This window comes from Dendrobates tinctorius, unplaced genomic scaffold, assembly GCF_039654945.1.
Source record: "Dendrobates tinctorius isolate UK_male_01 unplaced genomic scaffold, ASM3965494v1 ptg000311l, whole genome shotgun sequence".
Classification (NCBI taxonomy): domain Eukaryota; kingdom Metazoa; phylum Chordata; class Amphibia; order Anura; family Dendrobatidae; genus Dendrobates; species Dendrobates tinctorius.
In genome coordinates this window covers 617763-643079 of record NW_027361978.1, presented here as the reverse complement: position 1 = coordinate 643079, position 25317 = coordinate 617763, and the positions used below count along the sequence as shown (strand labels likewise).

Genomic DNA, 25317 nt, shown 5'->3' with positions numbered 1-25317 from the left:
CTCCCCATATTATGCAGAAAGCTTGTCTCCCTTATTTCAGGCTGATTGGTGAATAGAATATATTAATCTCCGTTCTCCGGAGAGGAGGGGGATGATTCTGCAGCAGGGTCTGTGATAGGGAGAGGAGGGGGATTATACTGCAGCAGGGTCTGTGATAGGGAGCGGAGGGGGATGATGCTGCAGTAGGGTCTGTGATAGGGAGAGGATGGGGATGATGCTGCAGTAGGGCCTGTGATAGGGAGCGGAGGGGGATGATGCTGCAGCAGGGTCTGTGATAGGGAGAGGAGGGGGATTATACTGCAGCAGGGTCTGTGATAGGGAGCGGAGGGGGATTATACTGCAGCAGGGTCTGTGATAGGGAGAGGATGGGGATTATACTGCAGCAGGGTCTGTGACAGGGAGAGGATGGGGATTATACTGCAGCAGGGTCTGTGACAGGGAGCGGAGGGGGATTATACTGCAGCAGGGTCTGTGATAGGGATAGGATGGGGATTATACTGCAGCAGGGTCTGTGATAGGGAGAGGAGGGGGATGATTCTGCAGCAGGGTCTGTGATAGGGAGAGGAGGGGGATTATACTGCAGCAGGGTCTGTGATAGGGAGCGGAGGGGGATTATACTGCAGCAGGGTCTGTGATAGGGAGCGGAGGGGGATTATACTGCAGCAGGGTCTGTGATAGGGAGCGGAGGGGGATGATGCTGCAATAGGGTCTGTGATAGGGAGAGGATGGGGATTAAACTGCAGCAGGGTCTGTGATAGGGAGCGGAGGGGGATTATACTGCAGCAGGGTCTGTGATAGGGAGCGGAGGGGGATGATGCTGCAGTAGGGTCTGTGATAGGGAGCGGAGGGGGATGATACTGCAGCAGGGTCTGTGATAGGGATAGGATGGGGATTATACTGCAGCAGGGTCTGTGATAGGGAGAGGAGGGGGATGATGCTGCAGCAGGGTCTGTGATAGGGATAGGATGGGGATTATACTGCAGCAGGGTCTGTGATAGGGAGAGGAGGGGGATGATGCTGCAGCAGGGTCTGTTATAGGGATAGGAGGGGGATTATACTGCAGCAGGGTCTGTGATAGGGAGAGGATGGGGATGATGCTGCAGTAGGGCCTGTGATAGGGAGCGGAGGGGGATGATGCTGCAGCAGGGTCTGTGATAGGGAGAGGAGGGGGATTATACTGCAGCAGGGTCTGTGATAGGGAGCGGAGGGGGATGATGCTGCAGTAGGGTCTGTGATAGGGAGAGGATGGGGATTATACTGCAGCAGGGTATGTGACAGGGAGAGGATGGGGATTATACTGCAGCAGGGTCTGTGATAGGGAGAGGATGGGGATTATACTGCAGCAGGGTCTGTGATAGGGATAGGATGGGGATTATACTGCAGCAGGGTCTGTGATAGGGAGAGGAGGGGGATGATTCTGCAGCAGGGTCTGTGATAGGGAGAGGAGGGGGATGATTCTGCAGCAGGGTCTGTGATAGGGAGCGGAGGGGGATTATACTGCAGCAGGGTCTGTGATAGGGAGAGGATGGGGATTATACTGCAGCAGGGTCTGTGATAGGGAGCGGAGGGGGATTATACTGCAGCAGGGTCTGTGATAGGGAGAGGATGGGGATTATACTGCAGCAGGGTCTGTGATAGGGAGCGGAGGGGGATTATACTGCAGTAGGGTCTGTGATAGGGAGCGGAGGGGGATGATGCTGCAGTAGGATCTGTGATAGGGAGCGGAGGGGGATGATACTGCAGCAGGGTCTGTGATAGGGATAGGATGGGGATTATACTGCAGCAGGGTCTGTGATAGGGAGAGGAGGGGGATGATGCTGCAGCAGGGTCTGTGATAGGGATAGGATGGGGATTATACTGCAGCAGGGTCTGTGATAGGGAGCGGAGGGGGATGATGCTGCAGCAGGGTCTGTGATAGGGATAGGATGGGGATTATACTGCAGCAGGGTCTGTGATAGGGAGAGGAGGGGGATGATGCTGCAGCAGGGTCTGTGATAGGGATAGGATGGGGATTATACTGCAGCAGGGTCTGTGATAGGGAGAGGAGGGGGATGATGCTGCAGCAGGGTCTGTTATAGGGATAGGAGGGGGATTATACTGCAGCAGGGTCTGTGATAGGGAGAGGAGGGGGATTATACTGCAGCAGGGTCTGTCATAGGGAGCGGAGGGGGATTATACTGCAGCAGGGTCTGTGATAGGGAGAGGATGGGGATGATGCTGCAGCAGGGTCTGTGATAGGGATAGGATGGGGATTATACTGCAGCAGGGTCTGTGATAGGGAGAGGAGGGGGATGATGCTGCAGCAGGGTCTGTGATAGGGAGAGGAGGGGGATGATGCTGCAATAGGGTCTGTGATAGGGAGAGGATGGGGATTATACTGCAGCAGGGTCTGTGATTGGGAGCGGAGGGGGATTATACTGCAGCAGGGTCTGTGATAGGGAGCGGAGGGGGATGATGCTGCAGTAGGGTCTGTGATAGGGAGCGGAGGGGGATGATACTGCAGCAGGGTCTGTGATAGGGATAGGATGGGGATTATACTGCAGCAGGGTCTGTGATAGGGAGAGGAGGGGGATGATGCTGCAGCAGGGTCTGTGATAGGGATAGGATGGGGATTATACTGCAGCAGGGTCTGTGATAGGGAGAGGAGGGGGATGATGCTGCAGCAGGGTCTGTTATAGGGATAGGAGGGGGATTATACTGCAGCAGGGTCTGTGATAGGGAGAGGAGGGGGATGATGCTGCAGCAGGGTCTGTGATAGGGATAGGATGGGGATTATACTGCAGCAGGGTCTGTGATAGGGAGAGGAGGGGGATGATGCTGCAGCAGGGTCTGTTATAGGGATAGGAGGGGGATTATACTGCAGCAGGGTCTGTGATAGGGAGAGGAGGGGGATGATGCTGCAGCAGGGTCTGTGATAGGGATAGGATGGGGATTATACTGCAGCAGGGTCTGTGATAGGGAGAGGAGGGGGATGATGCTGCAGCAGGGTCTGTTATAGGGATAGGAGGGGGATTATACTGCAGCAGGGTCTGTGATAGGGAGAGGAGGGGGATGATGCTGCAGCAGGGTCTGTGATAGGGATAGGATGGGGATTATACTGCAGCAGGGTCTGTGATAGGGAGAGGAGGGGGATGATGCTGCAGCAGGGTCTGTGATAGGGAGAGGAGGGGGATGATGCTGCAGCAGGGTCTGTGATAGGGAGCGGAGGGGGATGATGCTGCAGCAGGGTCTGTGATAGGGGGAGGATGGGGATGATACTGCAGCAGGGTCTGTGATAGGGATGAAGAGGGGTATGATGCAGCAGGGTCTGTCCTGTAATAGAGAGGAGGGGGTTGATGCTGAGCAGGGTCTGTGATAGGGAAAGGAGGGGGATTATACTGCAGCAGGGTCTCTTATAGGGATAGGATGGGGATTATGCTGCAGCAGGGTCTGTGATAGGGAGAGGAGGGGTATGATGCAGCAGGGTCTGTCCTGTAATAGAGAGGAGGGGGATGATGCTGCAGCAGGGTCTGTGATAGGGAAAGGAGGGGGATTATACTGCAGCAGGGTCTGTTATAGGGATAGGAGGGGGATGATGTTGCAGCAGGGTCTGATAGGGAGAGGATGGGGATGATACTGCAGCATGGTCTGTGATAGGGAGAGGAGGGGGATGATGCTGCAGTTTGTCAATCTTTGCCTTTGTTGATGTCTTGTGCTGGGAAGAGGGAACAGCACTTTGCCTCGTGCTCGTAGCTCAGCTCTGATATTACACCTGCATGGCCGGTCAGCTGACTTCTTTGTTACAGTGTATTGTCACAGTTGGTCATGGCCGACTTGATCTCTTCTCCCTGGCTGATGGCATCCCAATGGTGAGTGCAGGAGCTGCAGTATATATATGGACTGACCTGGGCTCGGCCTCCCGATCCTCACACCGGCAGACGGCTCACTGTACGGCCCCATCCCTGCCTTACTGATGCAGGCGAGGCGGAAGGAGTAGACGTGACCCTCACACAGAGTGTGGGCAGAGTAACAGCAATCAGAGATGTCCAGAGTCAGCGCCCGCCACTCCTCGCCTGTCAGAAGAGACACATACAGGATCACAAAGTGCTGCAGCTATGGAGGTGTATTGTGAGGTTCTGCAGCAGCTCAGGTGTGTAACAAAAGGATTTTAGGAACTTAAAATTTCTTTCTCATAACCATCATTGGAAGACACAGGAACCAAGGCTTAATATGCTGCCACTGGGTCTGACACTAAGAATGCATCTTATGAAAAAAGCTGCCTCCTCCCCAGCAGCCGACACCGGGCAGATGTCAACAGGCAGGCGTCACCGGGCAGACAACACTGGGCAAACGACACCTGGCAGATGACACCTTGCAGACAACATCACGCAGACGACACCTGGCAGATGACGCCTGGCACACGACACTGGGCAGACAACACTGGGCAAACGACACCTGGCAGATGACACCTGGCAGATGACACCTGGCAGACGACACCTGGCAGACGACGCCTGGCACACGACACTGGGCAGACAACACTGGGCAAACGACACCTGGCAGATGACACCTGGCAGACGACACCTGGCAGATGACACCGGGCACACGACACTGAGCAGACAACACCAGGAAGACGACACTAGGCACACGACACTGGGCAGACGACGCCCAGCTATTCAGTGAGTGAAAAAACAATAGGAAGAGCAAATCCAAAACCCCCAAACAAGGAAGGGGCTGTGTCCACCAATGAAGGTTAAGAGAAAGATTTTACAGAAAGTACTGAAAAACCTTTTTTTCTCAGACTCTCCACTGAGGGACAAAAGGAAACCTTGAGACGTTCAGTCCCTGTGGAGGGAAAGCTAATAATATTGCAGGAGCAATAGCTATCCCTCAGGTGACCTCCCAAGTGACTGACACAATACCATTCTACCAAGACCTGCATTTGCAAACACTAAGGTAAGATCTCTGCAAAGATGAGAGCTAAAGTCGAAGTAGCAGCCCTATAGAGTAGAAGATCAGACACCTGGAGGCGCACGACCCAGGGAAAGATCAGACGCCTGGAAGTGCACAACCCAAGAAAAGATCAGACACCTGGAGGCGCACGACCCAGGGAAACATCAGACACCTGGAGGCGCATGACCTAGGAAAAGATCAGATGCCTGGAGGCGCATGACCCAGGGAAACATCAGACACCTGGAGGCGCACGACCCAGGGAAACATCAGACACCTGGAGGCGCACGACCCAGGGAAACATCAGACACCTGGAGGCACACGACCCAGGAAAAGATCAGACGCCTGGAAGTGCACAACCCAAGAAAAGATCAGACGCCTGGAAGTGCACAACCCAAGAAAAGATCAGACGCCTGGAAGTGCACGACCCAGGGAAACATCAGACACCTGGAGGCGCACGACCAAGGGAAAGATCAGACGCCTGGAAGTGCACAACCCAAGAAAAGATCAGACACCTGGAGGTGCACGACCCAGGAAAAGATCAGACACCTGGAAGTGCACAACCCAGGGAAAGATCAGACGCCTGGAGGCGCACGACCCAGGAAAAGATCAGATGCCTGGAAGCGCACGACCCAGGAAAAGATCAGACGCCTGGAAGTGCACAACCCAGGGAAACATCAGACACCTGGAGGCGCACGACCCAGGAAAAGATCAGACGCCTGGAAGTGCACAACCCAAGAAAAGATCAGACGCCTGGAAGTGCACAACCCAAGAAAAGATCAGACGCCTGGAAGTGCACGACCCAGGGAAACATCAGACACCTGGAGGCGCACGACCAAGGGAAAGATCAGACGCCTGGAAGTGCACAACCCAAGAAAAGATCAGACACCTGGAGGTGCACGACCCAGGAAAAGATCAGACACCTGGAAGTGCACAACCCAGGGAAAGATCAGACGCCTGGAGGCGCACGACCCAGGAAAAGATCAGATGCCTGGAAGCGCACGACCCAGGAAAAGATCAGACGCCTGGAAGTGCACAACCCAGGGAAACATCAGACACCTGGAGGCGCACGACCCAGGAAAAGATCAGACACCTGGAGGCGCACGACCCAGGGAAACATCAGACACATGGAGGCGCACGACCCAGGAAAAGATCAGACACCTGGAGGCGCACGACCCAGGAAAAGATCAGACACCTGGAGGCGCATGACCCAGGAAAAGATCAGACGCCTGGAAGCGCACGACCCAGGAAAAGATCAGACACCTGGAAGCGCACGACCCAGGAAAAGATCAGACACCTAGAGGCGCACGACCCAGGAAAAGATCAGACGCCTGGAGTCACCTGACCCAGGAAAAGATCAGACGCCTGGAGGCGCACGACCCAGGAAAAGATCAGACGCCTGGAGGCACCTGACCCAGGAAAAGATCAGACGCCTGGAAGCGTACGACCCAGGAAAAGATCAGATGCCTGGAAGCGCACGACCCAGGAAAAGATCAGACGCCTGGAGGCGCACGACCCAGGAAAAGATCAGATGCCTGGAAGCGCACGACCCAGGAAAAGATCAGACGCCTGGAAGTGCACAACCCAGGGAAACATCAGACACCTGGAGGCGCACGACCCAGGAAAAGATCAGACACCTGGAGGCGCACGACCCAGGGAAACATCAGACACATGGAGGCGCACGACCCAGGAAAAGATCAGACACCTGGAGGCGCACGACCCAGGAAAAGATCAGACACCTGGAGGCGCATGACCCAGGAAAAGATCAGACGCCTGGAAGCGCACGACCCAGGAAAAGATCAGACACCTGGAAGCGCACGACCCAGGAAAAGATCAGACACCTAGAGGCGCACGACCCAGGAAAAGATCAGACGCCTGGAGTCACCTGACCCAGGAAAAGATCAGACGCCTGGAGGCGCACGACCCAGGAAAAGATCAGACGCCTGGAGGCACCTGACCCAGGAAAAGATCAGACGCCTGGAAGCGTACGACCCAGGAAAAGATCAGATGCCTGGAAGCGCACGACCCAGGAAAAGATCAGACACCTGGAGGTGCACGACCCAGGAAAAGATCAGACACCTGGAGGCGCACGACCCAGGAAAAGATCAGACGCCTGGAAGTGCACGACCCAAGAAAAGATCAGACACCTGGAGGCGCACGACCCAGGAAAAGATCAGACACCTGGAGGCGCACCACCCAGGAAAAGATCAGACGCCTGGAAGTGCACGACCCAGGAAAAGATCAGACGCCTGGAAGCGCATGACCCAGGAAAAGATCAGACACCTGGAGGCGCACGACCCAGCAAAAGATCAGACACCTGGAAGCGCACGACCCAGGAAAAGATCAGACGCCTGGAAGCGCATGACCCAGGAAAAGATCAGACACCTGGAAGCGCATGACCCAGGAAGCTTCTACCGTTCAGATGGTGTGCCGTGTCCAACTGGCTGCACCCTGGCTTCGTCTTATCTTCAGCAATGGCAGCCCTGGATGTGGCCAAACCTCCGCAAGGACCAACAAGGCATCTGAACATCTGAAAGCAGCTGTGAAACACAGGCACTGCTCTGACCACAGCAGATCAAATGAAACCTCTCTGGGAGATGACATGCGGAGCGCCTACGAAGCAATCTCATTAATGTGAACAACACTAGGAAGAAAGGTGGGATCTGGATACAGGACCACTCTGTCCTGGGGAAGGAGAGCCACCCACGCAAGCCCTGCCTCATGGAAGAGATCGCTGAGATGAAAAAGAACACCTTGCCTGAAAGCCGGAGCGGAGAAATTTCTCTGATCGTCTCAACAGGATAAGTGTCCGGGACCAGACTAACGTCCCACGGATCTAAGGAGGCCAATACTGTGGCGCCGATTTCCCCCTTTCCTGCTGAAAGTTCTGACCTGAAGTTTTGTAAGCCATACACACGGAAATGGACAAGGCAGAGACCGAGGAGGCGCACGGCCATTCATTTTACAACGAAGGAGAAGAGGCCTTCCGAATGCATCGGTAAAATTGTCATGTCTAAGGCCTTTGAGCCCTAATCCTAGTCAGACCAACCTAATCAGGAACGGACAAGAATTCGGGAGGAATAGGAGACCCTGGGAAAGTCTATCTATCTGCTATGAGAAGTATCATGGCTGACCTGTGTCTGCTTCCTGCGTGACACTAATGTAAACGGAATAGCTGGGAGCTGGCAGGACAGGTGTCACCTGTTGGGAGCAGCCGACATTTTTCTTACGATGTATTGCTAGTGTCAGCCTCCAGGTGGCATCTGACTTCCATGGTTTCCTGTATCCTCCAATGAAGTGTTCAAAAAATGAGGTTCTGCAGCAGCTGATATTTTGCCGGACGTTGCTCACCCTCCTTTCTGTACTGCAGGAAGTAGGTCACCGGAGTGCTGGACTCCACAGGTCTCCATACGATCAGTGCTCCGTCCCGGTAGGTCTGGGCTACCTCTGGGCTTCGGGGGCAGCAAGGGATCTCTGGGGATATACAGACACACCATTATTATCTGGGGAGTGGGATGGCTGGACAGGAGAGGATGACCAGGGACTGACAGCTGGTGGAGGGGCACCACAGAGGGTCCCAGCTGTCTCTCCATGCTGGGCCTCCTCACTAGCATGCTGTGCATCACACTGCGGATCAGCGGGAACCTCACTTACCGGCTTTCTTTATGATGCAGCAGGTGGAGGCGCTGCCCAGCACGTTGGTGGCCACACAGGCATAGATGCCCAGGTCCTGCGCAGTCACCACCAGGATGGTGAGCAGGTGGTAGTTCTTCAGTGTGGAGGAAATGAGGACGCGCTCGCTGCTCTGGAGGGAAACGCCATCTGGAAAGGAGAGGGCACAGGACACATTATAGAAGGGTGACCATTACGATTTGTGCTCTGGAGCGACCGCTATTCTAGCTGCTACACATGGCACGGTGGGTAAATGTCGCCTCCAATAACGCCGATCTCACCTTTGTACCACTCGACGTCTGTCACAGCGTGCACCGTCCTGCAGGATAACGTCACCAAGTGACCGACCACAACCGTCTGGTCCGTCAGCTCCTCCACAAACGCTGGAGCTGGAAAAGAACGAGTCCAGAAAAGACAAGAAAACATCCGAGAGGGAACAGTAGTCTCTCAACATTCTCCAATCACATCCAGAGCTGCGGTCACTATTCTGCAGTTATGTCAGGTCTTATCCTTCAGTCACCTCCAGAGCTGCAGTCACTATTCAGCTGTTACATTGTGTCTTATCCTCCAATCACCTCCAGAGCTGCAGTCACTATTCTGCTGTTACATCGTGTCTTATCCTCCGGTCACCTCCAGAGCTGCAATCACTATTCTGTTGTTACATCTTGTCTTATCCTACAGTCACCTCCAGAGCTGCACTCACTATTCTGCTATTGCATCATTTCTTATCCTCCAGTAACCTCCAGAGCTGCAGTCACTATTCTGCTGTTACATCATGTCTTATCCTCCGGTCACCTCCAGAGCTGCAGTCACTATTCTGCTATTACATCATGTCTTATCCTCCAGTCACCTCCAGAGCTGCAGTCACTATTCTGTTGCTACATCTTGTCTTATCCTCCAGTCACCTCTAGAGCTGCACTCACTATTCTGCTATTGCATCGTGTCTTATCCTCCAGTCACCTCCAGAGCTGCAGTCACTATTCTGCTGTTACATCGTTTCTTATCCTCCAGTCCACTCTAGAGCGGCAGTCACTATTCTGCTGTTACATTGTGTCTTATCCTCCTGTCACATCCAGAGCTGTGCTCTCTATCTTGCTAGTTGTCACTGTGCAGACAGTGGAGAAACAAGGGCTGCAGTGAGATGTGAGCTCTGGCTTTTCCCCCGTTGGTGCACACTACTGTCCCACATTTTTGGGGTCTCTCTGGGGTTCAGGGTCACTGACCTCTTTCTTTGCCGATCAGGTTCGGCAATCTGAAGGTCGGGAGTCCTTTCTTCTTCACTGATGCAGAGATTTTACTGACTGATCCATGATCTGCAACTGGAAACTTCATCTCCTCTGATGGACCTGCTGATCATATATACCAGTCACAGAGGCGGGGCCACATCCCTACATATCGGTGGGGTCACGTCCGGTTATGCTGGCACGTTCATGTCCGGTCACACAAGCGGGGTCACATCCGGTTATTATGTAGCCGCGGTGAGGTTTAGTCACACAGGCGGAGTCATCTTTTCATGTCATGCAGGTGGGGTCACGTTGGCGTGGTCATGTCCGGTCACACAGTCGGGGTCACGTCCGGTTATGCAGGCACGGTCATGTCCGGTCACATAGGCGGGGTTACATCCGGTCATGCAGGTGAGGTCACGCCCAGTCATGCAGTCGGGGTCATGTAGGTGGGGTCATGACCAATCACGCAGGTGGGGTCATGCATGTCCGATCACACAATTGGGGTCATGCCCAGTCACATAGACGGGGTACCGCAGGTGGAGCCATGTTCGGTCACGCAGTCAGGGTCATGTCCAGTCATGCAGGTGCGGTCACATCCGGTTATTATGTAGCCGCGGTCAGGTTTAGTCACACCAGCAGAGTCATCTTTTCATGTCATGTAGGTGGGGTCACGTTGGCATGGTCATGTCCGGTCACACAGTCGGGGTCACGTCCGGTTATGCAGGCACGGTCATGTCCGGTCACATAGCCGGTGTCACGTCCGGTTATGCAGGCACGGTCATGTCCGGTCACATAGGCGGGGTCACATCCGATCATGCAGGTGAGGTCACGCCCAGTCATGCAGTCGGGGTCATGTTGGTGGGGTCACGACCAATCACGCAGGTGGGGTCATGTCCGATCACACAATTGGGGTCATGCCCAGTCACATAGACGGGGTCCCGCAGGTGGAGCCATGTTCGATCACGCAGTCAGGGTCACGTCCAGTCATGCAGGTGCGGTCACATCCGGTTATTATGTAGCCGCGGTCAGGTTTAGTCACACCAGCAGAGTCATCTTTTCATGTCATGCAGGTGGGGTCACGTTGGCGTGGTCATGTCCGGTCACACAGTCGGGGTCACGTCCGGTTATGCAGGCACGGTCATGTCCGGTCACATAGCCACGGTCAGGTTTAGTCACACAGGGCGAGATATCTTTTTAGGACAGGCACGTTGGGTCACGTCGGTGGAGTCATGTCCGGTCATGCTGGCGGAGTTCCGTCGGGTCACACGGTCGTGGTCATGTCTGGATGTGGGTGTATTTGGTATGCGGGTGAATTTCATGCATGTGGGGGTCTTTACAGTATAGAGGGGGATTTGGTGTACATGGTGGAGTATATGGAGGTATTTGGGGTAGACTGGAGGTCACATTACTCAGATTCTTTCTGTTTTTTCACCTTCTTTCCCGTTTCCGGGTTTTCTTTTGATGATTCGGGATATGTTAGCCACAGACGCTTTGACCTTCTGCTTCAGACTGGTTTCTGTGCTTTTCACACTTCTCTCCGATTTTCCGTGAAGCCGGAAGAGTTTGATCCGTTTCCTTGAGGATTTTCTGTCTTTGTTTGTGCTTTGCTGTAGATCCAATGGCTGCAGAGGGAGACAGGCCCGGGCGTCCCTCCCTGCCGCCTCAGACGAGGTTTCCATGGCCGTTTCACCATATTCTGATGGATGTGGAGAAGCCGAAGATGACAATTGGAACTTCTCTTCTTCTATCAACAGAGACTTCTGTGGAGATGCAAATATGTCATAAAAATCATGAAGATGGGAGGGCGCAGCGGCAAACAGGAGACACTTGGGACTCGTGGATGACTGCTCATGATGAATTCCACCAATCTCCACCAGTGACACCTCTGAATGTCGACCAGCTTCATCAAAGTCTGAGAAGTTGTCAGATCGTCGCCCTGTGCCAGAGCTGTCTGAATGGGAAATAAAAGTCTTACTGGAGCTGCGACTCTCAATGGTGGAGGCTTCAGCCCGAGAGAGACTTTCATAGAAGCTACACTGTGAGACCGAAGCGACCTCTGGTTCCTTCAAGATCTGCTCCACAGGGCTGGGGTCTGTGTCCATCGCAGGACAGCCAACAGAGACATCTTGTAATCCTTGGGGAGGAATATGAGGAAAAGCTTCCTGGCTGATCGGCTTCTGTTCACTTGCCAGCACATCCATCTCATCTGACAAAGAGGACATCTCTCCGAGCAAGTCCTCCAGTGTAGCACGGTTTCCATCACTATACTCAGGACACTGCGAATCTCCACCTACAACTTGGCGACCATCGCTGTGTGTAGAGGCATCATGGTCACCCGGCAGGATCTGCAGTTCCTGGATAGTTTCTATCTTTTTAGCTGGAGATATTTCTTCTCTATGACCTTTCCGGAGGTCAAATGTTTGATCGATTGGTGATATCTTGTCTCCATCACCAGGTTGTGCGACTATGATCTCAGTTGTAATCGAAGGTTTGGGGGTCTGATCTTCTGATGCTGCTTTGGTTGTAGCTATCATAATTGGTGTGGGGGCAGGGCTGGTCCTTTCGCATGTTGTGACGTGCTCCTGCATGCTCTCCTGATGTTTCACAGTTAGAGTTGTGTTGTCTACTACAATTCTAAATGACTCTTCTGTCTCGGACCCTACACAAACTTTGAACTCTTCGCTTCTCATCTTGTCCACAGTGACAGCTTCTGTGCATTTATCTCCTTCTGAAGAATTATCAGTGATTAGAAAGTCATTTCCCTCAGAAGTGCTATGGACAGTAAACGTCACTCCACCACAAATGTCTAAGGTGGGGAGACTTTGGTCCTGGACGTGGAAAGGAGATTGTGGTGCAGCAATTACTGGGTCTGTTTTTCCCATCTCTGCAGTTTCTGGTGTGTGACTTGGTCTCACAAATGCTATTACGGTACTTTCTTCAAGTTGTGGTGGTACAGACGATGGTCTTTCTCTACTTCCAGTGGTCTCAAGTATAGGATGCTGATGGAAAACTGCTAGAATAGTGCGGTCTCTATCTGTAGGGGGTGCAGACAGAGGTCTTTGTGTGGAAGACAGCGTTACAGGTGCAGAATATGGACGGCTCTCAGGAGGTGCAGAGAGCGACCTTGCAGAGTCGTCTGGATGTCGGTCAGCGTCCATCTTCTTAAATGTTCCTTGTTCAGCTTTCTGAGAATCTGCTTCTTCCACCACAGTCCCTTTATAAACACTCAAGGGCCGTGATTTGTAGTCATCAAGAGAACGACTTCTGCTGGACACCTTGAATGAGGACCTTAAGGAGCCCTTTGCTGTGTCAAAGGAAGCGGATTTCTTGAGGGAGCCGAGCTGTCCTTCTTGGTCAGACAACATTCTTTGTTCCATAGCGAACTGTTCCAGGAGTGGTTCTCGCAAACCACTCAGAATTTTTGGCGAATATCCGGCCTTCATTAAACTCCTGCGAGCTCGCTCCCGATGTCGGATGAAGTCTTTCTCTTTCAGTGAGCCATCTTTTAGAGCCACAGCAGATCCTTCAGAATCCTGACTGTAGAAGGTGCTATTGATGATACTCTGCCTCGGCACACACACTAATGAAGGCTTGTCGGCCGCTCTCTGAAGTAGCAGAGCGCTGTCGGCAGAAGTCCCCCTAACAAAGGACCCAGTTTTTGGCTTTTTAGATGCAAGGCTCCCAACTTCAATGGTGGCGGATTTGTGCATGAGTCGCCTTCCTGGAGAAGATTCCACAGAATGAACCAACATTTTGTCATCATCCTCCAGATCCTTTTGACTTTTGGCTGAGTCAATGACGCTATCATGTTCACGTTTGTGCCTTGCAATTGGCGAGACGTCAGGACTTTCCATTTTCTTGTCTTCTAGGATGTCTTTTTCGTCTTTGCTCATTTCAGATTCCGACTTTTCCAGTGTTTCATTTTCAGACATTTTGAAAATGGACAAGTGAAGCTCAAGAGAAGGGTTGCAATCTCTCGCAGTGGGACTGATGTCGCTCTCGTTATCAGAAGAGGAGCCGCTACTGGATGAGGAGCTGCTGCATTCCACCAAGTGTCGGGGGATGCCCAGTGACGTGCTCTCCGGCCTTCCATTCAGAAGCTCCGGGATTGACCTCATCACCAGGATGGATTTATAACACATCAACGAGCGCTGAAAACACAAAGGGAATCAAAGTTACCAGGTGAATTCACAGAATATGGCACAAGGTGCAAGAACCAGGAGCTTCTGAGGTCGAATAGAACGGTATAGGAGCACGCCCGGTTCCTGACCAAATCTATTACAGCGGCGCAGGATGGACAATGCTAATGCTGACCTGATGGTTTATGGACAACATTTTTTAGCTATCACACATACTTATTGTCATGTTGTGTTGTAGTTCCCAAGAAAGTGAGAATATCATCAGTGAAATAATAATAACCAAGAATGGTTGTGTAATTGTCCGCAGTGGTCATACAATACATAGACTATTCAAAGAAAAGCTCATTTTTCATGGAGCTTCAAAAACAAGAACATTTCTGCATTTTTCAGGATGATATTTTCCCACAGCAGGAACGTTGTCACTATGGCACCCTTGGTGACAGCTCTGAATCACAGGGAACATGAGGCATCTTTCCTCATGATGACTCAAGCTTGGCTTCCTTTTCTCGGCACAGTGTGAGAAAGTTAAGAGGGTGCCACATGTAGATTGGGGGATGAGGTGGCCCCTCTCTACATCACCAGTGAGAAGGTGTGGGATTTCCACTACCAAACACGGTGCAAATCTTTAAAATGAGACTGCAACATTTCTGCACCGTGTGTGTCAATGAGGTGCCGTAAGTCTCAGGTCCAGGCTCTGCCAACCATCACCCACTGACTGCGACCTGAATGGCCTCTTCTGATTGGTAGGCCTGGAGATGTAATGTGGTTGTGGCGTGATGAGTAATGACTTATAGAGGGTCTCGTAATCAGAGAGCCGCGCAGGATGCTTGAAGGTAGTCAGAAGTTCGCGGTGCCATGAAGAACCAACAAGCCGCTGGACCACGGCCCTTTCTGTGAATTCGTTTTGCTCAATTCTAATCATTATGCTCCTCCACTCACCTGCCAGCGGCTGCGAGCAACAAGGAATCGGAGGTTCTTGGAGCTGATTGGTTGAGTGTCCTCAGGACCAGAGTTCATCTGGAATAGAATATGGACACCAAGAAATGATTAGAACCATCAGTAGAGGTAAGATATGGGCTGCTGTGTCCGGTCAGTGTCTGCGGAGCTGTAGGTTTCTCAATTGTTGGTTCCCCGATTTAAGTCACAGTTGGACCCAAAGGATCATTAATCGGACAACAGAACAGGGAAAATCCCTGCTCGCCTCAATGTCTAAATGTCATCAAGAACAGTTCACCTCATAGATAACACTCAGGTCTGTCATGTGAGACAGAAGAAGAGAAGGAAGAGAGGATAATAAAGAGGAGGAGAAGAAAGGAGAGAGGAGGAGGAGACAAAGAAAAGGAAAAAATGCGGAGAATGAAGAGAGGAGAAGAACAGAAGAAGACGAAAAGATTAAGTGAAGACGACAAGAAAAAAGGAGAGCAGGAGGAAGAGGAGAAGAAAGAAGAGAGAGAAGAAAAATAAAGGAAGAGAGGAGAAGAACAATACGGGAACAGGAAAAAGACGAGAGAGAAAGAAAGAGAAGAGAAGAAAGAGGACAAAGAATATTAGTAGAAGGAGAAGTGAAGGTAGAGAGTAGATAAAAAGAACAATGGAAGAAGAAGAGAAGACAGGATGAGAACAAAGAGGAGAAGGAGAAGACCAAGAAGAAGAAAGAGGAAGAAGTGAAAAACGGGTCGGAAGCTAGAAGAAGAAAGAGGAGGAGAAAGAGGAAGAAAAGGAAGAGTGAAGATGAGGTGAAGAAATAGGAGAAGAAAGAAGAACAGAGAAACAGAAGAAGAAGAAGAGAAGAAGAAAACGGAGTTGAGGAGAAAGGAGAAGAAAGAGGAAGAGAAGATGAGAACAGAAGAAGAAGAGGAGGAGAAGAAAGAGGAAAAGGAGAAAGAATAAAGGAGAAAAAATGTAAAAGATTTAGAGGAACAGATGAAGAAAAACAGAAGAAGAAAAACAGAAGAAGCGAGCAAAAGAAAGAGGAAGAGAAGAAGGAAGACAGGAGAAGAGGAGGAGAAGAAAAACATGAAGAAAAGAAAATAAGAAAAGGAGAGGAGAGAGGAGGAGAAAGAAACAGAGGAGAAGATGAGAAGGAAGAGATTAGAAGATGAGGATAAAGAGAAGAACAGAAGAAGAAGATAGGGAAGAGGAAGAGGTAAAGAACAGGAGTAGGAAGCTAGGATAAAAAAAGAGAAGAGGAATGTGGAAGAGGAGAAGGAAGAGTGGAGATGATGTTGAGAAAGAGGAGAACAAAATGAGAAAAAAGGAGAAGAACAGAGGAAGAGAAGAAGGGAAAGAAAGGAGAAGGAGAACAGAAGAAAATGAGAAGTGGAGGAGAAAGAGGAAAAGGAATAGAGGAAGAAGAAGACGAACAGAGAAAGAAAGAGGAGAAAGAGGAAGATGAGAAAAAGACATGAAAAAAAGAGGTGAAAAAATATTGGAAAAGATAGAGGAAGAAGAGAAGGAATAAATTAGTAGAAGAAGATGAAGGAGAAGAAAGGAAAAAAAGAGAAAAAGAAAGAGGAGAAAAAGGAAGAAGAGTAAAAGGAAGAAAAAAGAAAGGGGGAAAAAATAGGTGAAAAGGGAAAAAGGAGAAAGAGGACAAGGCGAAGGAGAGGAGTAGGAAGGGAGGAGAGGAGTAGGAAGGGAGGAGAGGAGTAGGAAGGGAGCAGAAGAAAAGAGAGCAGAAGAAGAGCAAAAAGAAAGAGAACAGAAGAGAAGAAAAAGCATAAAGGAGAAGAAAGGAGAGGATGAGGAGAAAAAGGAAGAGCAGAAATAGGAGAAAGAAGAGAAGAAAAAGGAGATGGAAGACCATGAAAGGATGAGGAGAGGAAGAAGTAGAAACATAAGGATGAATAAGAGGTGGAATGATAAAATGATTAGGAGAAGCAGAGAACAATGAGAAAAGAAAGAAGGGGAGAAGGAAAAGAGGAATAATAGAATTAAGTAGTGCTTAAACAAGAGCAGGTAATAACGGAACAAAACTATAATATAACTACATATCTGTGTCACAGCCAGAAAAATTCAAAATATCCAACACTACTCACCGTAAACCACCGATGCTGGATGCAATCGCTGGCGCTGAGCCGGGCGCTGCCAGGACCAAGAGCACAAACAGTTAATGATAGAAAGCATAACAGGAAGAGATACAATGTATCCAGCCCCTACTCTACAGCTGAGGGTTTGTTACAATATATCCGCAGGTGAGAGCTATCAGCCTGAGGCTACTGTGTTTGACTGAAAATTGTATACAATGATACACTGTAACAAATCCTCAGCTGTGAGTAGGACTGGGTCAGGACAGGGTATTCAGTGTGTAGATGCAATTACAAATACTTTCATTCATTGACAGCAGTCAAAGATCCTAAAATGTTGCATAACCATTATATGTGGCATGTTTGCTACGAGTGCACTTGGTTCACATGTATGGACTCACTCAGGAGACATGTGGACGGTCGCCATCATGAAGTGTTGCGCATTGGCGCTCAGCTGGGTGAAGGCCGGACAGCTCCAGTTGATCTTTCCTTGTTGTACATTCATCAGCGTCTCTCTGTCATTCTGACCTGCAAACGGCGAAGTGCTGACAAGACTGTGTAAAACAGAGAAAAAGCAAGAAAGTGAGCGACCAGAAAAAGGGGGCAAAGAGGCGCTGATCAGAGTGTGCAAAACAGAGAAAAGGCAAGAAAGTGAGTGACCAGCGGGGGAAGGCAAAGAGGCGCTGATCAGAGTGTGCAAAACAGAGAAAAGGCAAGAAAGTGAGTGACCAGCAAAAGGGGACAAAGAGGCGCTGATCAGATTGTGCAAAACAGAGAAAAGACAAGAAAGTGAGTGACCAGCAAAAGGGGACAAAGAGGCGCTGATCAGAGTGTGCAAAACAGAGAAAAGACAAGAAAGTGAGCGACCAGAAAGTATTAAGTTACGTACCGGTAACGGTATTTTTCGGAGGCCCATGACAGCACCACGAGAGAGGGGATCCGCCCTATAGGAACAGGAAACCTACAGATACAAAAGGGCGGCACCTCTCCCACGCATCAGTTGGATTACAGAGCTTGAGAGGCTACCATGGTTAGTACACAACATATGATATATACAACCTATCTACCCTATTTAACAGAATTATTCCATACCATCTCCCACATAAGGTGATTCTATGAACAATCTTCTAAGGAGTGCACCCCTATATGTGAACAAGGGAGGGAACTAAGGGTGCTGTCATGGGCCTCCGAAAAATACCGTTACCGGTACGTAACTTAATACTTTATTCGGACTCCCATGACAGCACCACGAGAGAATTACAGAGATGTAAACTAACTTAGGGAGGGACTACAGCCTGCAGCACCCTTAGCCCGAAGGTGAGGTCTGAGGAGGCACCCATGTCTAACCGATAGTGGTTAAAAAAGGTGGAAGGAGATGACCAGGTGGCCGCCTTACATATTTGATCAATTGATACTCCAGATCTCTCCGCCCAGGATGATGCCATGGCCCGAGTGGAATGTGCCCTCAGGTTCTGTGGAGCCGGACCGCCACCTGCTGTGTAGGCAAGAGAGATAGCCTCCCTAATCCACCTTGCTAATGTGCGTTTTGATACTCTGTATCCTTTCCTGGAACCTTGGAAGGATAGGAATAATGCGTTCTCCTTCTTCCAAGGATCCGTGGCTGCTAAATATGTCAGTAAGCATCTTCTAATATCTAACGCCTGGAGTTTCTGCTCTTTAGGGTTGGTTGAGTTAGGGAGGAAGGAAGGCAGAACTATCTCCTGTGTCCTGTGGAATTGTGTTGCTACCTTGGGAAGGTATGCTGGATCTGGCCTTAGGATTACTCTATCCTGTAAAAACTCTGTGTAAGGAGGCAATCTGGAAAGTGCCTGTATATCGCTCACCCTACGCGCGGATGTTATTGCTACCAGGAATGCTGTCTTAAGAGATATAATCTTTAGTGAGGCGGAATCTAAAGGTTCAAACGGACTTTCTGTCATGGCTGCAAGGACTAAGTTTAAGTCCCACGGTACGCATCTGTCTTTGTGTATAGGTCTCGATCTGGCCGCTGCTCTGATGAACCTTGCTACCCAATAATCCTTTGCAATATCAGCTGCAAACAGGGCCCCTAAGGCTGAAACTTGTACTTTTAGCGTACTTGTGGAGAGACCCAATTCGAAACCTTTCTGGAGAAATTCCAGAATATGTTTCGTGGGAATTCCATCTCTGATGTCAAAGTGAAAGGTGGACAGGAAGCGTTTCCAGGTCCTAGCATAGATATAGATAGGTGGTTAATTTGCTGCTTCTTAGGAGGGTGTCAATTAAGTTCTTGGAGAACCCTCTATTTTTTAATAGTGACCTTTCAAATACCACGCCGTCAAATGAAGTCCCGCTACTTGTGGGTGGCTGACTGGCCCCTGGTAGAGGAGATCCGGAAGGTTCGGCAGTACCCAGGGATCGCCTACCGACATGGTCCTCAACCACGCGAACCAGGTCCTCCTGGGCCAAAAGGGGGCAATCAGTATGACTCTTGCCTGATCCTCTCTGATCTTCCTGACTACCAGAGGAAGAAGATTCAATGGTGGGAAGGCGTATGCCAGAGAAAAGTCCCATCTTATCAGTAGGGCATCCACCGCCAGGGGATTTTCCCTGGGGTTCAGAGAGCAGAACAATCTTTCTTTTCTGTTTTTTCTGGTGGCAAAGAGGTCTACCTCTGGCTGGCCCCATCTGCGGACAATCTGGCGGTAAATATCTTTGTTCAAAGCCCATTCTCCTTGTCTTAGAGCCTTGCGGCTTAAAAAGTCTGCTCTTACATTGTCCTTTCCGCTGATGTGGAGCGCGGTCAAAGATAGACAATTTCTCTCTGCTATCTGGAGGAGCCGTTCTGTTATCTGCATCAGAGCGCTGGAGCGGGTTCCACCTTGGTGGTTGACATATGCTACCGCTACCTGGTTGTCCGAGTGTATCCTCACATGATGGCCCTGCAGGTAGATAATGAGTTTCTTGACTGCCCGCTCTATCGCCAATAGTTCTCTCTGGTTGGATGAGATTTCAGAATTAGAATCCCACTGGCCCTGTACCACTATGTCCCCCATATGGGCTCCCCAACCGAAGGAACTTGCGTCTGTGGTTATAATACGGGTTATCTGTGTTATCCAGGGCACCCCTGACGCTAGGTTCTCGCTCTCAAGTCACCATCTCAGTGATGTAACAGTTGAGGGGCTTAGACACATCCGACCCTGTAAGGAGCCTCCAAGGGCCCTGCTATTAATCAAGACGTCGTTTTGAAGGGTTCTGGTATGGAACTGTGCCCACCTTACTGCTGGGATGCATGAAGTTAGAGAACCTAACAGGGACATGGCCTGTCTGAGGGTCATAGATGGATTATCCATTGCCCGAAGAACCTGCTCCTGTATCTTTTGTAATTTATCTAGTGGTAGCAGGCACCGCTGAGTGTCTGAATTTAGTATCAACCCTAAAAATTTCTGTATTTTTAAGGGCTGGAGTCGGGATTTCTCGTAGTTTAAAATCCATCCCAGGTTTTCTAACCTGGATCTAGCTTTTTCTATCTGGGATTTACAATGACCCACCGATTTTCCTACAATCAAGAAATCGTCTAAATATGGAATGATTAAGACGTCAACCTCTCGTAAGTGAGCCATAACTTCGGCCACTAACTTTGTAAAAACCCTGGGTGCTGCTGAGAGACCAAAGGGAAGGGCTCTATACTGAAAATGACGTACTGTGCCCTCTACTGAAACTGCCACCCTCAGGAACTGCTGGAAGTCTGTATGGATAGGTACATGATAGTACGCGTCTTTCAAATCTATGACTGCCATAAAACAACCTTTAAACAATATTTTTATTGTTGTATTAATGGACTCCATTTTGAATGTATGATTAATCAAAAACTCGTTAAGGGAACGAAGGTTTATAATCGTTCTGAATGTGTTATCAGGTTTCTGGATTAGAAACAGGGGAGAGTAAAACCCTCTTCCCCTTTCAGCCTCTGGAACCTCTACCAGGACATTTTTCTGACATAGGCTCAAGACTTCCGCTTCTAAAGCCCCTTGTTCGAGATGAGAAGATCTTAAGGGGGTCAGTTTAAAGGTGTCCCGCGGGATCTGGGTAAATTCCAACCTAAGCCCGGTGGATATTACCTTACGCGCCCAGTCACTATTCGTAATCTGTGACCATGCCGGGAAGAAGGATGACAGTCTACCCCCCACGGGAACCGCTAGTCATTGATTTGGTTTCTTTTGATCTCTCGACGAGCGTGTAAACATATAGCCCGTACCTCGTCTCCTTCTGTCTTCCCATCTGGGTCGATCTCTAACAGGCGAAGAGTTGCGCCTTCTCCCCTGGCCAAATCTCCTTCTACCAAATGGGCGACGGTAGGACGCTGATGAAAGGTTTGGGAATCTTTTCTTGTCGTCCCCCGCCTTTTCAAGCAGCTCGTCTAGGACAGTTCCAAACAAATATTCGCCCTCACATGGAATCGCACAGAGCTTTGCTCTGGACTGGATGTCTCCCTGCCAGCACTTTAGCCACAGGGCTCTGCGAGCTGCGTTAGAGAGACCTGCTGCTCTGGCGGCCATTCTCACTGCATCCGCTGAGGCATCTGCCAGGAAGGCTGCTCCCTCCTGGATGGTCGGTAGGGCCCCAAGAATTGTCTGTCTTGATGTACCCTGTTTTAGTTTTGACTCCAACTGGTCCAACCAGACCATCATGGACCTGGCCGTGCACGTTGAAGCCACTGCTGGTCTTAAGGACCCGGCCGCCATCTCCCAGGTGTTTTTCAGGAAAGTATCAGCTTTCCTGTCTAAGGGATCTTTAAGGGATCCCATGTCCTCAAAGGGGAGCGAGGATTTTTTTGATGCCTTCGCAATGGCAGCGTCTAATTTGGGGGCTCTGTCCCAAGAACTTACTGCTGGATCGTCGAAGGGGTATCTCCTTTTGAGGGCTGGTGGTAGCGACCCTCTTTTGTCCGGTTTTTTCCACTCTCTGTGGATCAGATCCTGTATCTTTTGATTTAACGGAAAGACTCTCCGCTTCCTCTGTTCCAGCCCACCGAACATGACATCCTGCATGGATAAATGGGGTTTAGGCTCCTCTACCTCCATTGTCCCTCTGACTGCTTTGACCGGCTTGTCTACCCGGTCAAGAGGCAGACAAAATCGCCCCGAGTCCTCTTCTCCTGAGGAGGACGAGGGAGATGAAGCCTGGGAGTCTCTGCTTTTTCTCCACTCTACCGAGGAATCAGACTCCGCCGGGACCTCGCCCCTTAGACTTTGCGGCTGAGACAAGGACTTTAGGGTTTCCCTCATTTCTACCCTGACAATGTCTCTCAAACTCGCCGCTACTGCAGGCGACTCTTCTGCCACCGTCTGCTGAATACAGGGGGGGCACAATCTTTTGAGGCACGCGTCCGGTAATGGGCATGCACAGAGTGCGCATACCCTATGCTTATTTTTACTTGTAGCTTTTTTTCCCTAGAAAAAGAAAAACACAGAAGGGGGGTCCCGTCACTGAGTGAACTTTCACGAAGATCACTTACCAGTGCCACAATCAAGTACCGGAGAACGAGGGGGATTTCTTTCGGTCGATGCTCCTGTCTGCCTGGAGGAGCTCTTACGAGTGGACTGGTCACTTCGTCCCGCATTACTGTCACGGGACCCTTTCTTTTTCTGTTTGACCTGCCGAAGGTCATCCAGGGGCGGCAGTGATGTTTGCCGCTGCTGCCCTTGCTTCTGCCGCTGCTGCTGCTGCTGCTCTCGATCGCTTTCCATTACCACTGCTGCTGCTGCACACTGCTGCATGTAGTAATGTGGCCAAGGCAAGGTACCCTGCCCGGGTCCCGCCTAAATACCCCCTCCTCCGGTCAGCAGTATCCATGCCGCGCCCCTCCCCCCTCCTTAACGGAGCTCCCTACCCCAGCTGGCGCCCGACCCCGCGCCATCGGTGTTTCCGATGGGCGCCGCCATCTTGGAATCGCCGCGCATGCGCAGTGGCGCGCTGACCCGGAAGCGCCTCCTCCGCCCGCCCCCTGACGTCACCGCTACCCCGGAAACGCCGGAAGCCCCGCGGGACGCCCGGGAGCTCCGGAGCAGCGCCCGGTCGCAGCCCCCTGCACAGCGCTGCCAACATATCTGCGCCGCCGGAGCCGGGAATCCCCGGGGGGGAGTATACTTACCGGCGGCGGCTTAATTCCGGAGACGGACATCCTCCGGACGCCGCTCCCTGCTGTCCACGCCACCGCCGTGACACCCATCCTGGGCCACCGTGGCGCCTTCCAGGAGATCCGAACCAGGCCGAGGTAGGAGACCCCCTCGCTACCGGTGTCGGCTGGCCGGCCTGGGATCCAATTCTTCTGTAGGATCCCGTCCCCTCAGGAACAGGAAACCAACTGATGCGTGGGAGAGGTGCCGCCCTTTTGTATCTGTAGGTTTCCTGTTCCTATAGGGCGGATCCCCTCTCTCGTGGTGCTGTCATGGGAGTCCGAATAAAAAGGGGGCAAAGAGGTGCTAATCAAAGTGTGTAAAACAGAAAAAAAGGCAAGAAAGTGAGCGACCAGACAAAGGGGGCAAAGAGGCGCTGATCAGAGTGTGCAAAACAGAGAAAAGGCAAGAAAGTGAGCGACCAGAAAAAGGGGGCAAAGAGGCGCTGATCAGAGTGTGCAAAACAGAGAAAAGGCAAGAAAGTGAGCGACCAGAAAAAGGGGGCAAAGAGGCGCTGATCAGAGTGTGCAAAACAGAGAAAAGGCAAGAAAGTGAGCGACCAGAAAAAGGGGGCAAAGAGGCGCTGATCAGAGTGTGCAAAACAGAGAAAAGGCAAGAAAGTGAGCGACCAGAAAAAGGGGGCAAAGAGGCGCTGATCAGAGTGTGCAAAACAGAGAAAAGGCAAGAAAGTGAGTGACCAGAAAAAGGGGCAAAGAGGCGCTGATCAGAGTGTGCAAAATAGAGAAAAGGCAAGAAAGTGAGTGACCAGAAAAAGGGGGCAAGAAGGCGCTGATCAGAGTGTGCAAAACAGAGAAAAGGCAAAAAAGTGAGTGACCAGAAAAAGGGGGCAAAGAGGCACTGATCAGAGTGTGCAAAACAGAGAAAAGGCAAGAAAGTGAGCGACCAGAAAAAGGGGGCAAAGAGGCGCTGATCAGAGTGTGCAAAACAGAAAAAGCAAGAAAGTGAGTGACCAGCGAGGGAAGGCAAAGGATATTGATCAGAGTGTGCAAAACAGAGAAAAGGAAAAAAACTGAGCGACCAGCGGGGGAAGGCAAAAAGGCGCTGATCAGAGTGTGCACAACAGAGAAAAGGCAAGAAAGTGAGTGACCAGCGGGGGAAGGCAACGAGGCGCTGATCAGAGTGTGCAAAACAGAAAAGGCAAGAAAGTGAGCGAACAGAAAAAGGGGGCAAAGAGGCGCTGATCAGAGTGTGCAAAACAGAGAAAAGGCAAGACAGTGAGTGACCAGCGGGGGAAGGCATAGAGGCGCTGATCAGTGTGCAAAACAGATAAAAGGTAAGAAAGTAAGCGACCAGCAAAAGGGGGCAAAGAGAAGCTGATCAGAGTGTGCAAAACAGAGAAAAGGCAAGAAAGTGAGCGACCAACGAGGGAAGGCAAAGAGGCGCTGATCAGAGTGTGCAAAACAGAAAAGGCAAGAAAGTGAGCGACCAGCAGGGGAAGGCAAAGAGGCGCTGATCAGAGTGTGCAAAACAGAGAAAAGGCAAGAAAGTGAGTGATCAGTAAAAGGGGGCAAAGAGGCGCTGATCAGAGTGTGCAAAACAGAGAAAAGGCAAGAAAGTGAGTGACCAGCGGGGGAAGGCAAAGAGGCGCTGATCAGTGTGCAAAACAGAGAAAAGGTAAGAGAGTCAGCGACCAGCAAAAGGGGACAAAGAGACGCTGATCAGAGTGTGCAAAACAGAGAAAATGCAAGAAACTGAGCGACCAGCGGGGGAAGGCAAAGAGGCGCTGATCAGAGTGTGCAAAACAGAGAAAAGGCATGAAAGTGAGTGACCAGCAAAATGGGGCAAAGAGGCGCTGATCAGAGTGTGCAAAATAGAGAAAAGGCAAGAAAGTGAGTGACCAGAAAAAGGGGGCAAAGAGGCGCTGATCAGAGTGTGCAAAACAGAGAAAAGGCAAGAAAGTGAGCGACCAGAAAAAGGGGGCAAAGAGGCGCTGATCAGAGTGTGCAAAACAGAGAAAAGGCAAGAAAGTGAGCGACCAGAAAAAGGGGGCAAAGAGGCGCTGATCAGAGTGTGCAAAACAGAGAAAAGGCAAGAAAGTGAGTGACCAGAAAAAGGGGGCAAAGAGGCGCTGATCAGAGTGTGCAAAGCAGAGAAAAGGCAAGGAAGTGAGTGACCAGAAAAAGGGGGCAAAGAGGCGCTGATCAGAGTG

At 50.8% G+C, this 25317-nt stretch overlaps 1 protein-coding gene across 1 annotated transcript in view; it reads right to left on the bottom strand.

The window, feature by feature from the left end:
• The window catches only part of OBSCN (obscurin, cytoskeletal calmodulin and titin-interacting RhoGEF), a 636219-nt gene that overhangs the window by 23968 nt on the left and 586934 nt on the right, over positions 1-25317 (bottom strand). Inside the window, exons 102-110 of the mRNA XM_073561015.1 lie at positions 17391-17543; positions 17002-17047; positions 14903-14980; positions 11257-13975; positions 9822-9947; positions 8880-8987; positions 8581-8748; positions 8278-8400; positions 3885-4052 (exon numbers count right to left, since the gene is read on the bottom strand). Of these exons, the coding sequence (XP_073417116.1) occupies positions 3885-4052; positions 8278-8400; positions 8581-8748; positions 8880-8987; positions 9822-9947; positions 11257-13975; positions 14903-14980; positions 17002-17047; positions 17391-17543 (3689 nt within the window). The remainder of the gene's footprint in view (positions 1-3884; positions 4053-8277; positions 8401-8580; positions 8749-8879; positions 8988-9821; positions 9948-11256; positions 13976-14902; positions 14981-17001; positions 17048-17390; positions 17544-25317) is intronic.